Source organism: Barbus barbus, assembly GCF_936440315.1.
Source record: "Barbus barbus genome assembly, chromosome: 3".
Lineage (NCBI taxonomy): Eukaryota > Metazoa > Chordata > Actinopteri > Cypriniformes > Cyprinidae > Barbus > Barbus barbus.
In genome coordinates, this window is record NC_136731.1 from 19,095,764 (window position 1) to 19,110,648 (window position 14,885).

General features: G+C 40.4%; 2 protein-coding genes across 2 annotated transcripts; one reads left to right on the top strand and one right to left on the bottom strand.

The window, feature by feature from the left end:
* Positions 1–8,871: 8,871 nt before the first annotated feature.
* Positions 8,872–10,159, bottom strand: LOC306853434 (hemoglobin subunit alpha-like). Its single transcript, XM_079390834.1, has 3 exons — positions 9,608–10,159; positions 9,302–9,509; positions 8,872–9,101 (listed from the first exon to the last, which is right to left on the bottom strand). The coding sequence occupies exons 1-3, from the start codon at positions 9,787–9,789 to the stop codon at positions 8,973–8,975; spliced, it is 519 nt and encodes a 172-aa protein (XP_079246960.1). The 5' UTR covers positions 9,790–10,159; the 3' UTR covers positions 8,872–8,972.
* Positions 10,160–10,234: 75 nt separating this feature from the next.
* On the top strand, positions 10,235–11,613 carry LOC306856161 (hemoglobin cathodic subunit beta-like). Its single transcript, XM_079395213.1, has 3 exons — positions 10,235–10,953; positions 11,056–11,278; positions 11,393–11,613. Exons 1-3 carry the CDS (start codon positions 10,862–10,864, stop codon positions 11,519–11,521), a joined length of 444 nt encoding a protein of 147 aa, XP_079251339.1. The 5' UTR covers positions 10,235–10,861; the 3' UTR covers positions 11,522–11,613.
* Positions 11,614–14,885: the final 3,272 nt, after the last annotated feature.

The window sequence follows — 14,885 nt, forward strand, 5'->3', positions numbered from 1 at the left end:
TAACTGGTAATGAGTCTTTCACATCTCTGTGAAGGAATTTTGGCCCACTCTTCTTTGCAGAATTGTTTTAATTCAGCCACATTGGAGGGTTTTCAAGCATGAATTGACTGTTTAAGGTCACGCCACAACATCTCAATCAGATTTATGTATGGATTTTGACTTGGCCACTCCAAAACCTTAATTTTGTTTTTCTCAAGTCATTCAGAGGTGGACTTGCTGGTGGGTTTGGGATCATTGTCCTGCTGCAGAACCCAAGTGCGCTTGAGGTCACAAACTGATGGCCGGACATTCTCCTGCAGGATTTTCTGATAGAGTGCAGAATCATGGTTCCATCAATCATGGCAAGTCGTCCAGGTCCTGAAGCTGCAAAGCAGCCCCAGACCATGTGAGATATAAGCTTGCAATTCTGAGAACATATCAGTCTTTTTCCCCCTCAAACCTGGACTTTAACTCGCAATTGCGAGTATATCTTACAATTCTGAGAAAAAATGTCAGAATTGTGAGATAAAAAGTAGCAATAACCTTTTTTTATTCAGTGGCAGAAATGGGCTTCCATAGAAAAGTTTGGAGAACATTTGGAACAAATACTTTAGTATCCAAGTAAGGAAAGCAAAACAACTTTTGCTAGCGACATGTTTAGAGTATAGAGACCATATTTCAGGCAAAAACCCATTAAAAAATCCCAGTGATTCAGGACAAAAGAACCGGAAGTGCTTAAATGCTAACTTGTTTCTGAGTTTTGGCCCACAAAAATACATTATCCCTGCAGCACTATTCAGTATTCATGCAGCCTCATTTTCATCCATCTCAAATTGAGCTCCATGGAGCAAGGTTAACTATACTGAATATTGCATCCAATCGACAGTCCTTTAATTGCAAGTTTCTTCAACTATAGTTGTGGCCCTGTGGGATTTTATAATAATAATAATAATAATAAACACTGACCTTAATTGAGGCCTGCAGCTCTATAGATGTTGTTCTGGGTTCTTTTATGACCTCCTGGATGAGTTGTCGTTGTGCTCTTGGAGTAATTTTGGCCAGCCACTTCTGGGACGGGTCACCACTGTTCCAAGTTTTCTCCGTTTGTGGATAATGGCTCTGACCGTGGTTCTCTGGAGTCTCAAAGCCTTAGACATGGCTTTATAACCCTTTCCAGACTGATACATGTCAGCTATTTTTTTCTCACCTGTTCTTGAATTTCTTTAGATCGCGGGATGATGTGTTGCTCTTTAAGCATGCTTCACTTTGTCAGAAAGGTTCTATTTAAGTGATTTCTTGATTCAGCAGGTCTGGCAGTAATCAGGCCTGGGTTTGGCTAGTGAAATTTAACTAAGTTTTCTAAAATAATGTGTTTAATCACAGTTATTTCATGATTTAACAGGGGGCAATTCATTTTTCACATAAGGCCAGGTAGGTTTGGACAGCTTTTTCCCTTAATAAATGAAGTCATCATTTAAAAATGCATTTTGTATTTACTTGCATTATCTTTGTGAAATATTAAAATTAGTTTGATGATCTGAATCTTTTAAGTATGACAAATATGCAAAAAATAAAAAACAGGAAGGGGGCAAAAACCTTTTCACGGCACTGTATGTGCATTATATAGACATTATTAGCCTACATTAGGATGGTTCGGGTTCGGGATAGTTCTGGTACCTCAGGTAGGCAAACTTTTGTGTCCCTCTCCTTTAATTCATTTTTTTTTTCATTAAAGAACTGATTCATATTGAGAAGAGAGGAACAACAAGCTGTACCACCAAATCTTTGTCAGTGTTTTTCAACTGTGTGAAGATAACATTAAAATCTTGTGCTGCATAGGTACAAAAGTGTACACACATGGTGTTATATACAAGTTTATATTTTAATTTTATAAAGCTGCTAGCATGCAGGTAAGACAACAATGGTTTGTCTAAATTTAAGTGTGGAACGTCAGAAAAGTTTGTGGGTATCACGGCGCATACAGTAGGGAGGTACGAGGAACACGGAGACGAGGAGTAAACTCAAATCAACAGTCTTTAATCCAAATGCGACAGGGTAAAACAAGCCAGGGCTGAGACAAACAGGGAATGTAAGTAGACCAGGGGTGTATTCCAGAAAGCACAGTTAACTTACCTTCAGCTAAACCCTGAACTTTGGCTTGATTAACCTCAAACCTTGCTTACTGGAGGTATGTGGTTCCAAAAACGCGTCCGGGAGTAAGTTCATTCAACTTAGAGTATGTTCCTGGTTAAGACTCAACACATTCTCAACAGAGCGACGAATCGACGAGTCACTATGGAAACGGATGCTAAGAAAAAGCGCACCATGCTGTTTCTTTCTTCTTCTTTTATTCAATGGTTGTTTACATGCTTAGTGCATATCATCACCTAATTGACGGTTGTGAAATCATTTTTTTTCCTGTTTAATCTTAAATCCTTGATAATATGATTTAGATTTTTTGTTTGATGCTAATTATATATTAAGTCATATCAGATATGTATTTTTATTATAGAAATACATTATAGAAAATGCCAATCCATGTGTGAGATGATAATATAAAATGTAATAAGTATATATAATTATATAAATTAAACATTACCTTGTCATAGTGTTTTATAATTTATACAAATAACTGTAATATATGCCAATAAAATAAATAAAATAACCATATTATAATATATTGAATAATATATTACCTTATTTATTACTTATATTAGCGCTTTATTTATATGTATATATATATATATATATATAAGGCTATATTATATAATGTTGTGCGTTATCTGTCAGGCCCACTGAAGGCTGGTCAGTAGGTCACGTGTGCACTGATAGCACTGAAGTGAACTAACCCTGAACATAACCTGCTCCGGAGCAGAAAGCAAGTTACTATGGTTACTTACATACACCGAAAGTAACCTCCGATTTTGGAACCGAAAGCTGAGGTTATCCGCTCGCTTATCCTCAAATTTACCTGGGTATGTCACATAACCTGCTTTCTGGAATACACCCCTGAGCACACTCACAACAGCCGGCCCACGACGCTCTTCTTCTTCTTCTTCTTGCTTTATGGCGGATCGCAGACTTATAAGTGCATTACTGCCACCTATCTCTCAAATGGACCATTGACACTCCTAATTGAGATTGTAGGTAGAGTGTCAATGGTCCATTTGAGAGATAGGTGGCGGTAATGCACTTATAAGCCTGATATAAATATAAAAACGATTTAAACTCTGTTCAGTTTCTTGCACCTATTGTTTCGAGTCTTTAGACCCATTGATTACCATTATATGACTGACAGACTGCAATGGTTTGAGTTAAAAAATCTTCGTTCCCCTTCAATTCGGTCACTCTACATTGCTATGGGAAATACCTTTTTCTCAAATACTACTGAAGCCTTATTAAATCACGCCAGTGAAACTGGCCAATGGCGTTCAAGCGCGCAAAATATGAGCGGGAATCCCACTCTATATAAGGCAGTGCTTGTACGTCATCCATTCAGAATCTTTTTCTTCAACCAACTTTCTACTAGAAGCAGAAAACCTATCAACAAGACTACTCACCGTGATCTACACCTGCAGCGGACACTCCTTTTCTTCCCCTGCTGTGTTCTGGTGAGCTTCGGAAGCAAGATGACTCGCGATTGCCTCTCCTGTGCGAAGCCAATCGAACTCTCTGATGGCTACGAATCGTGCGTCTTCTGCCTGGGCCGTGCCCACGCAGAGGCGGCGCTTGGGGGGTCGGACTGCCACCACTGCGGAGATATGAGTCTACGGACTCTCTGGCTCCATGTGGCCATCGTCCAAGGCGATGAACTCGCCCAACTAGCTCTGCCGCGCTCTTCCTCTGCAGCCTCTTTCGAGCCAAGGAGGAAAGTGCCGTGAGTTTCTGATGCGGATCTGTCAGGATCAGCTGATAAGCCCTTCGCCGGCTCAGTGCCCACACGCTCCTCACCCCCCTGCTGCAGGTCCCTTTCCAGTGCGCTTCATGACCGCTGATCTCCGCCCCTCCCCCGATGCTCAAGATGTGGTGTCTTTCGGTGCCATGGAGGGCACTGAAGAGGAGGATGATGCCATTTGGGTGGCAGCGTCTGCGAGAGAGGAGTGGTCTAGCAGCCTGCTGGATTACACTGCGTCCCACGGCAGCGACGCGGGGGACCTCCATCACAGTGATGTCGAGCTCCTAAGTGTCCTGTCCAAGGCAGTGGATGAGCTCGGGTTGGAGTGGGCGCCTCCTGCCGAGCCGGCCAGAAGCCGTCTGGACGAGTGGTACCTCCAGTCGGATCGTGGCCGCAAAGACACCCCACGGAGACCCGGCCCCTTTTTCCCCGAGGTGCACGACGAGATAAAAAAGTCATTCACCAGATGGGTGCATAATCCGGGATCCTCCCTCCTGTCTTCTGTGCATGGAGCTGGCCAAGTGGGGTATGTATCGGCAAGGCTTTCTCCGCAGCGGGCCAGGCAGCTTCAGCACTGCACATGATGGCGATACTCCAGGTATATCAGGCCAAGCTGCTCAAGTCTCTGGATGAGCACGGGCCGGACCCCGAAGTTTTTAAAGAGCTAAGATGCGCCACGGATCTGGCCCTCAGAGCGACGAAGGTGACAGCTCGAGCGATCGGCCGCAATATGGGGAATCTTGTGGTGCTAGATCTTCACCTGTGGCTTACTCTGACCGAGTTGAAGGACTCAGAGAAAACGTCCCTTCTGGAAGCTCCCGTGAACCCCTCAGGTCTCTTCGGAGCGGCGGTGGAGACGTTCACAGAGCGCTTCGTTGAAGCACAGAAGCAGTCGAAGGCCATTAGCCACTTCCTGCCAAAGCGTGCCGGCGCGAAACATCCTGTGCATTCCCGCTCCTCCTCGGCGCAGCATGCGTTATTTTCTGGTGCCAAAGAAAGACGGCGGACTCCGCCCAATCTTGGACCTGAGACCGCTGAATCGCACGCTTTCAAAGCGCTCGTTCAAAATGATTACGCTGAGACAAATCCTCTCACATATCAGGCCGGGAGATCGGTTTATCTCCGTGGATTTAAAGGATGCTTATTTTCACATTCAAGTAGCCCCCCTGAGATTTGCATTCGAGGGGATAGCGTACCAATTCCCGGTCCTACCCTTCGGCTGATCCCTGGCCCCTCGTGTGTTTACGAAATGCGTGGACGCTGCTCTCTCTCCTCTGAAGAAGAGCGGAATGCGCATCCTGAACTATCTCGACGACTGGCTAGTCTTAGCCCAATCAGAGAGAGCGCTGCTCAGCGACAAACTCAGACTCCTCGCTCATATTCAGAGCTTAGCGCTGACTGTAAATATGCAAAAAAGCATGCTGGTACCGAGCCAGAACATCTCCTTTTTAGGAGTGGAGTTGAACTCAATCAATATGCGAGCGTGTTTGTCGGAGGAGCGCTCACAAAAACTGATCAGCTCTCTCACAGTCTTCAAACTAGGGTGTTCTTCCCCACTAAAATGTTCGGCCAGATAGCTGCTGCTTCGACAGTGTGCAATCTAGGGCTCCTGCATATGCGACCGCTTCAGCTCTGGCTAAAGAGCCAGGTGCCACAGAATGCATGGTGCACGGGCACCTTGCGCATCACAGTGACGCGCGACTGTTTGCACACGCTGACCCCTTGGCGCAATATGACTCTGTATCGCCAGGGTTTTCGTATTGGCCAAGTGATCAGGAGAAAGAATGTTACAACAGATGCATCGAGCACGGGCTGGGGAGCCATATGTAATGGCCGACCAGCCTTCAGGACATGGTCAGAAACGGAGAAGTCATGGCACATAAACTGTCTGGAGCTCCGTGCTGTACACCTAGCGCTCGAGTGCTTTCTCCCACACCGTCACGTTCTCATCAGGACGGACAGCATGACAGTGGTAGCGTTTATAAATCACCAAGGCGGCGTGAGCTCGCGACCACTGCTGCGGCTGGCGAGAGACCTCCTTCTGTGGGCAGATCGACACCTGTTTTCTTTTTTTTTTCCTTTTCTGTTTTTTTGCATATTTGTCACACTTGAATGATTCAGATCATCAAACAAAATGTAATATTACACAAAGATAACCCGAGTAAATTCAAAGTGCAGTTTTGAAATAATTATTTCATTTATTAAGGGAAAAAAGCTGTCCAAAGCTGCCTGGCACTACGTGAAAAAGTAATTGCCCCCTAAATCTAATAACTGGTTGTGCCACCCTTTGCAGCAACAACTGTGATCAAGCGTTTGTGATAACTGGTAACGAGTCTTTCACATCGCTGGAGGAATTTTGGCCCACTCTTCTTTGCAGAATTGTTTTAATTCAGCCACATTGGAGGGTTTTTAAGCATGAATGGACTGTTTAAGGTCACGCCACAGCATCTCAATCAGATTTATGTCTGGATTTTGACTTGGCCACTCCAAAACCTTAATTTTCTTGAGTCATTCAGAGGTGGACTGGTGGGTTTGGGATCATTGTCCTGCTGCAGAACCCAAGTGCGCTTGAGCTTGAGGTCACAAACTGATGGCCGGACATTCTCCTGCAGGATTTTCTGATAGAGTGCAAAATCATCGTTCCATCAATTATGGCAAGTCGTCCAGGTCCTGAAGCTGCAAAGTAGCCTCAGACCATGTGAGATATAAGCTTGCAATTCTGAGAACATATCAGCCCCCCCCCCCCACACACACACACAAACCTGGACTTTAACTCGCAATTGCGACTTTATATCATGCAATTCTGACTTTATAACTCGCAATTGCGAGTTTATATCTCACAATTCTGAGAAAAAATGTCAGAATTGTGAGATAAAAAGTGGCAATAACCTTTTTTTATTTTTTATTCAGTGGTGGAAACAGGCTCCCACAGAAGAGTTTGGAGAACATTTGGAACAAATACTTTAGTATCCAAGTAAGGTAAACGAAACAACTTGTGCTAGCGACATGTTTAGAGTATAGAGACCATATTTCAGCCATTTACCCAAAAACCCATTAAAAAATCCCAGTGATTCAGAACAAAGGAACCGGAAGTGAACTTTTACGTGTTTTCGACTAGGTCCTATAGACCTGAGCTGTGTTTACTAAGAGCGCCAATATCATTGCCCCTCTCATTACGGCTCCGAATGGGAAACTTGACCTACTTAGTCGAACCAGGCTCCATCGCTGTGACACGGCAGGATTTTATACGTTCCCATTGCAATGTAGATTGACTGAATTGAAGGGGAACGCTCTCGGTTACTCACATAACCTTGGTTCCCCGAAATGAGGGAACGAGACATTGCTCTTATTGCCGTGTCACCGAGCTCAGGATCTTAGAATGCAAGTTGCTTCAGTCAAAGATTCTGAACTGATGACATACAAGCACTGCCTTATATAGAGTGGGATTCCCGCTCATATTTCGCGCGCTTGAACGCCATTGGCCAGTTTCACTGGCATGATTCAATAAGGCTTCAGTAGTATTCGAGAAAAAGGTATTTCCAATGTCTCCTTCCCTCATTTCGGGGAACCGAGGTTACTTGAGTAACCGAGAGCGTTTGTGTTCTACTGAACGGACAAAGTCACCATCTTGGATGCCATTGGGTGTAAGCAGATAAACATCAAATTTTCATTTCGGTGTGAACCATCCGTTTAAGTAGCTAATTTTAGGCTATTTTATAGCTACCATTTAATGTTATCTAAAATTTAATTACATTTTCTCACTTGTACAGGGTTGTTCAAATCTAGGTGTATAATATGAGCGAGATAAGACAGGATATCATGATTAAAAGAAAAGAATATACAACCAATGTAACCCAAATTTATTTCTATCTTCTTCAACTTGTCAATTAATAAAAAAATTAAAACCTGGGATAAAGTGCTTTAGGTTGAAAAAAAAGGTTAAAACTAATAAAAACGAACTTCATTCATGCATTAAACACGATGGGGACAATGCGGAACCTTTGCATGAAGTTGGTTGTGATCCGCCATTAAAAACAGAGAGAGAGAGGAACCTTTCCATCTAATCATTTGTTCTTAAACACGTATTTATACCGATTTAATCAACGATAAAGTTCCGCTTAAGGTAACTTAAGAACGTCATAGAGTGTTAAGAAGGTTTCGGGAAACGCAGCTGTTCAATATAATTACAGTCAAAAAAAGAGTAGGATTTACTTGAAAAAAGCTTGGAAACAAGTTTTTACTCAGGAAAGGCTAGATTTTTTTTAAGTTAAGTTTACTTGGGAATTCCCAATGAATGTTATTGACTCTTTGTACATTTTCTTAAGTAGGCTAATGCTTATCACTGTAAAAACTGATGCTGTTAAATAACAGTAATTTAGTGCATTGAGATTCGGTCACCAGTGAAGACAAGTGATGTTTATTAAGAACGGACAAAAATATGAAAGAACAAAAATAAATGAATTGAACGAAATGGAAATGTAGAAATATATTTTTCAAATAGAAATATGTAAAAAAATATATTAATTTGCTTTTGATATAGGCTACATATTGCATGTACAAATAAACAACCTATTGTCAGCCTAACTGTAAAGCGTTACCACTAAAAATCATAATCGCCTTCAAAAACATTGTATGGATTTTTTTCCACTTTAGCCTACATTGAGAAGATGATTTGCATTTGCTAAAATGTACTTTATTTACTTTCACTCAAGTATGCTTTTAGGCTACTTTTAACTGTAAAATATTATAATAATTTGTTCATCAAAAATGAAAGAGATACTGACATTTTCAAGGTTAGGCTACAGGCTGAGTAAGTAAGAGGAACTTATTAGAACGGAGCATCCATAATGAAATTCGTAAAATAGAAAGATTCCTGCTTTGATAATGTACAATGCTGAGAGTTTACAAATAGCTGTGTTCTCCCTCTGTGACTGGCATGGTTAAGGACAATCCTTTACTGATTTGATATAACGACCAGAAAAAACACAGAAGAGACATTTTGATTGTTATAGATTTTATTATTTGCATCTGATCTTTTAGCTGTATCATTTGAAGTGCCTCTGTTTGAAGATGCACGAGAAGCCCCGGAATGATGAGCTTATCTGTATTTATCAGCGAGGGCTGCAGACAGAGCCGCGAGGAACTTGTCCACGGCCACGTGCACTTCTGCAGTGAAGTCAGCGGGGAAATGAACTGCAAGAGTCACGAGGATGTTATGGGACAGAATCTGGAAAATAACCCAAAAAGTAGTAAATAAACAGTTAATACACTGTAAATTAATAATTCACATTCTATTTCACATCGTGAATTTCTTATTTTGTTTAACACATAGAGTGCTCCTATACCATCATTTGGGTGTGTCAGTATATGTAAGTATAAGCATTGAAACACTGCACAAACAGCTTATTACCAAGTAGCCCATCTCACCTTAAAGTTTCCAGGGTCTACGCGGAGCTTGGTGGCATGGAGATCACTCAAGGAGCTCAGTCCACCAATAAGATCATCCATTTTGCCCACAGCATCAGTGATGGCTCCCATCACAGTTTTGCCGTGCTTCTTCACTTGGGCAGAGCCGAGAGAGTGATCGGGCCAATGAGCAAAATATATTTTAGTCTGAGGGTAGACAGTAAGCATTCTGCGGGAAGGAAATGAATCCGTTTATTGCACATAGTTTTGGCAATTTTGTAGATGTTTTTGAAGTAAAAAAAATGTATTTAAATGTAGAGCTCTTACCTTCCCAGAGCTTCTTGGCCTATGGCGTCGGTTTTACTAGAGATTTTACCCCAGAAGGCCTTGACCACAGCTTTATCCTTTGCTGTCAAACTCATTTTCAGATCCTTGTTATTAGAAGAGCAGAGTTTTAGGTGTAGAATAGGGGGTCTTTTTATAACGCTCAATTCTGCCACACCCAACATCGCATCAGCTCCACCTCTCAGACTTCAGCCAACATTTGGGCTTCGGGTGATTTGTGTCAATTAATTTCAGCATTCATTATTTTATCAAAAATATTGAGTGGTATATGTTTATTTTATTTTTCATATTTAGGCCTATTCAATTTATTTGTTTTAAATGTATAAATGTGTAATAACAATAACAATTATTATTATTATTATTATTATTATTACTGAGTAGCCTATATGAAAACGTAAATAATCAATTGGCTGTTGTTGTATCGGCTGTATTTATTTTATTTTATTTTTGTCTGAAAAATATTATTGTCTTTATTTTGTTTTAATTATACCACTAAGATACAATTTATATTCAGTGGACTGTCCTTACATGTATGAGATGCTTTGGGGTCTTTTGGGGACACCACATGGCACCTAAAGGGTGGGGCAAACCAAAAAGAACAGGACACCCACGGTTATCAAAGTTTAACAAATTAAGAACATTTTAAAACGGGAGGAGCGGGTCTGAAGGTCCAGATAAAGCAAAAAGAGCTGGCACTCGTTCAAATTAAAATTTTTAATGAGCAATTCGATGTGTTCGTTTTGGATAATTTGACGTTAAATTCATATACCACACCTGAGCTTTTCACCTACTGTTGCCACTGATTCATTTGTCCGAATATTACTTCTAATAGCCTACTTTGACTATTTGCCATTCATTTTGTTAATATGACTTTGTTAAGTAGGCTTCTAGGATATTACAGGGTTTGGACATTTTTTTTTTTTTTTTGGATTTAGAACAAATAACACAAAGCCTTGATTAGACAAGCACAATAGACCCAAATACACGCATTCGTGATTTTGTTGATAGAAAACTTTATTTTGTCATGTTTGAAAAATAGGCCCATTTCTGACAAAACTACTTTCCAGTTTCTAATCGAAATGTAACATAAATTAGGATCGGATCCAATTACCACACAGAGCCAATCGGTCTCAGAGCCTGTTGTGGGGCGGGGAGTGCGAGTATAAATAAAAACTCCGCGCGCATCTATCTCTGTTCAGCATTCACTCTTGTTGAAAAAGTAAAGAGATAATCACAATGGTGGCGTGGTCAGATTCCGAGCGCAATACTATTGCGAGTGTCTGGAGCAAAATCAACGTCGGCGAAATCGGACCCCAGTCTCTGGCAAGGTAATTTGATAGTTTGTCAATGATGATATATATAATAACAGGTTGTTCATTCAGTGATGCATAGACTTCGGATTTATGCATTTCCATTGTTTCACATGACAGGGTGCTGATTGTATATCCCTGGACTCAGAGGTATTTCGGTTCCTTTGGAGACCTATCCAGTGCGGCAGCAATCCTGGGCAATCCCAAGGTGGCAAACCATGGCAAAACTGTGATAAATGCGTTGGACAAAGCCGTGAAGAACTTGGATGGCATCAAAGGCACTTACTCTGAGCTCAGCCAGCTGCACTGCGAAAAACTCAACGTTGATCCAGACAACTTCAGGGTAAAGTCTACTTCATTATTTTCCAAGTTTGAGCTTATTAATATGGATAACGCAGCACCTCCGTTATACAGACTGTTGTTACCTAACAAATGCACGTTTTCTTGATTCACACAGCTGTTGGCCGATTGTCTTACCATCGTCATTGCGACTGCATTTGGACCCGCGTTCAGCCCCGCTGTTCAGGCCACCTGGCAGAAATTCCTGTCCGTAGTTGTGGCCGCTCTCTCCAGCCGTTACTTCTGAAGTCCTGCTCGAGATCCCTGCCTCAATTTAATCATTATCCAATGCATTAAAGATTTAAAAATATATATATAAATAAAGCATTCAGTCAAGGAGTGGATTTTGAGTCTTTTCATTTATCGACTTTAGCATGTGGCAAAAATGATGATAGTCATTTCTCATTGGTTAATGAACATATCTGTTGCCATCATGTTCAGCATTAGCAGTGGTTGAGCAATATTATATGACACTCAAAATTATCTTATTAGATCTCAGTTTCATATGCAGACTTACAGAGGGGAACCTATAGTACCTGACAGGCAGGTGGGCCATGTATGCAGATATACAGTGATGTGAAACAGTTTTTTTCCCCCTCCCTGTTTTCTTTTTTTTTTCCTTTTCTGTTTTTTTTGCATATTTGTCACACTTGAATGATTCAGATCATCAAACTAAATTTAATATTACACAAAGATAACCCGAGTAAATACAAAGTGCAGTTTTGAAATAATTATTTCATTTATTAAGGGAAAAAAGCTGTCCAAAGCTGCCTGGCACTATGTGAAAAAGTAATTGCCCCCAAAATCTAATAACTGGTTGTGCCACCCTTTGCAGCAACAACTGCGATCAAGCGTTTGTGATAACTGGTAATGAGTCTTTCACATCTCTGTGAAGGAATTTTGGCCCACTCTTCTTTGCAGAATTGTTTTAATTCAGCCACATTGGAGGGTTTTTGAGCATGAATTGACTGTTTAAGGTCACGCCACAGCATCTCAATCAGATTTATGTATGGATTTTGACTTGGCCACTCCAAAACCTTAATTTTGTTATTCTCAAGTCATTCAGAGGTGGACTTGCTGGTGGGTTTGGGATCATTGTCCTGCTGCAGAACCCAAGTGCGCTTGAGCTTGAGGTCACAAACTGATGGCCGGACATTCTCCTGCAGGATTTTCTGATAGAGTGCCGAATCATGGTTCCATCAATCATGGCAAGTCGTCCAGGTCCTGAAGCTGCAAAGCAGCCCCAGACCATGTGAGATATAAGCTTGCAATTCTGAGAACATATCAGTCTTTTCCCCCTCAAACCTGGACTTTAACTCGCAATTGCGAGTATATCTTACAATTCTGAGAAAAAATGTCAGAATTGTGAGATAAAAAGTAGCAATAACCTTTTTTTATTCAGTGGCAGAAATGGGCTTCCATAGAAAAGTTTGGAGAACATTTGGAACAAATACTTTAGTATCCAAGTAAGGAAAGCAAAACAACTTTTGCTAGCGACATGTTTAGAGTATAGAGACCATATTTCAGGCAAAAACCCATTAAAAAATCCCAGTGATTCAGGACAAAAGAACCGGAAGTGCTTAAATGCTAACTTGTTTCTGAGTTTTGGCCCACAAAAATACATTATCCTTGCAGCACTTTTCAGTATTCATGCAGCCTCATTTTCATCCATCTCAAATTGAGCTCCATGGAGCAAGGTTAACTATACTGAATATTGCATCCAATCGACAGTCCTTTAATTGCAAGTTTCTTCAACTATAGTTGTGGCCCTGTGGGATTTTATAATAATAATAATAATAAACACTGACCTTAATTGAGGCCTGCAGCTCTATAGATGTTGTTCTGGGTTCTTTTATGACCTCCTGGATGAGTTGTTGTTGTGCTCTTGGAGTAATTTTGGCCAGCCACTTCTGGGACGGGTCACCACTGTTCCAAGTTTTCTCCGTTTGTGGATAATGGCTCTGACCGTGGTTCTCTGGAGTCTCAAAGCCTTAGACATGGCTTTATAACCCTTTCCAGACTGATACATGTCAGCTATTTTTTTCTCACCTGTTCTTGAATTTCTTTAGATCGCGGGATGATGTGTTGCTCTTTAAGCATGCTTCACTTTGTCAGAAAGGTTCTATTTAAGTGATTTCTTGATTCAGCAGGTCTGGCAGTAATCAGGCCTGGGTTTGGCTAGTGAAATTTAACTAAGTTTTCTAAAATAATGTGTTTAATCACAGTTATTTCATGATTTAACAGGGGGCAATTCATTTTTCACATAAGGCCAGGTAGGTTTGGACAGCTTTTTCCCTTAATAAACGAAGTCATCATTTAAAAATGCATTTTGTATTTACTTGCATTATCTTTGTGAAATATTAAAATTAGTTTGATGATCTGAATCTTTTAAGTATGACAAATATGCAAAAAATAAAAAACAGGAAGGGGGCAAAAACCTTTTCACGGCACTGTATGTGCATTATATAGACATTATTAGCCTACATTAGGATGGTTCGGGTTCAGGATAGTTCTGGTACCTCAGGTAGGCAAACTTTTGTGTCCCTCTCCTTTAATTCATTTTTTTTTTCATTAAAGAACTGATTCATATTGAGAAGAGAGGAACAACAAGCTGTACCACCAAATCTTTGTCAGTGTTTTTCAACTGTGTGAAGATAACATTAAAATCTTGTGCTGCATAGGTACAAAAGTGTACACACATGGTGTTATATACAAGTTTATATTTTAATTTTATAAAGCTGCTAGCATGCAGGTAAGACAACAATGGTTTGTCTAAATTTAAGTGTGGAACGTCAGAAAAGTTTGTGGGTATCACGGCGCATACAGCAGGGAGGTACGAGGAACACGGAGACGAGGAGTAAACTCAAATCAACAGTCTTTAATCCAAATGCGACAGGGTAAAACAAGCCAGGGCTGAGACAAACAGGGAATGTAAGTAGACCAGGGGTGTATTCCAGAAAGCACAGTTAACTTACCTTCAGCTAAACCCTGAACTTTGGCTTGATTAACCTCAAACCTTGCTTACTGGAGGTATGTGGTTCCAAAAACGCGTCCGGGAGTAAGTTCATTCAACTTAGAGTATGTTCCTGGTTAAGACTCAACACATTCTCAACAGAGCGACGAATCGACGAGTCAATATGGAAACGGATGCTAAGAAAAAGCGCACCATGCTGTTTCTTTCTTCTTCTTTTATTCAATGGTTGTTTACATGCTTAGTGCATATCGCCACCTAATTGACGGTTGTGAAATCATTTTTTTTCTTGTTTAATCTTAAATCCTTGATAATATGATTTAGATTTTTTGTTTGATGCTAATTATATATTAAGTCATATCAGATATGTATTTTTATTATAGAAATACATTATAGAAAATGCCAATCCATGTGTGAGATGATAATATAAAATGTAATAAGTATATATAATTATATAAATTAAACATTACCTTGTCATAGTGTTTTATAATTTATACAAATAACTGTAATATATGCCAATAAAATAAATAAAATAACCATATTATAATATATTGAATAATATATTACCTTATTTATTACTTATATTAGCGCTTTATTTATATGTATATATATATATATATATATATATATATATATATAT

Bases quoted from the DNA above. Each gene is read 5' to 3' on its own strand.
- LOC306856161 (XM_079395213.1), top strand. From the start codon at position 10,862: ATGGTGGCGTGGTCAGATTCCGAGCGCAATACTATTGCGAGTGTCTGG. The intron at 10,954-11,055 runs GTAATTTGATAG...TTCACATGACAG, and splicing joins GGACCCCAGTCTCTGGCAAG to GGTGCTGATTGTATATCCCT. The intron at 11,279-11,392 runs GTAAAGTCTACT...TGATTCACACAG, and splicing joins TTGATCCAGACAACTTCAGG to CTGTTGGCCGATTGTCTTAC.
- LOC306853434 (XM_079390834.1), bottom strand. From the start codon at position 9,789: ATGTTGGGTGTGGCAGAATTGAGCGTTATAAAAAGACCCCCTATTCTA. The intron at 9,510-9,607 runs GTAAGAGCTCTA...TCCTTCCCGCAG, and splicing joins GGCCAAGAAGCTCTGGGAAG to AATGCTTACTGTCTACCCTC. The intron at 9,102-9,301 runs GTGAGATGGGCT...GTTATTTTCCAG, and splicing joins TAGACCCTGGAAACTTTAAG to ATTCTGTCCCATAACATCCT.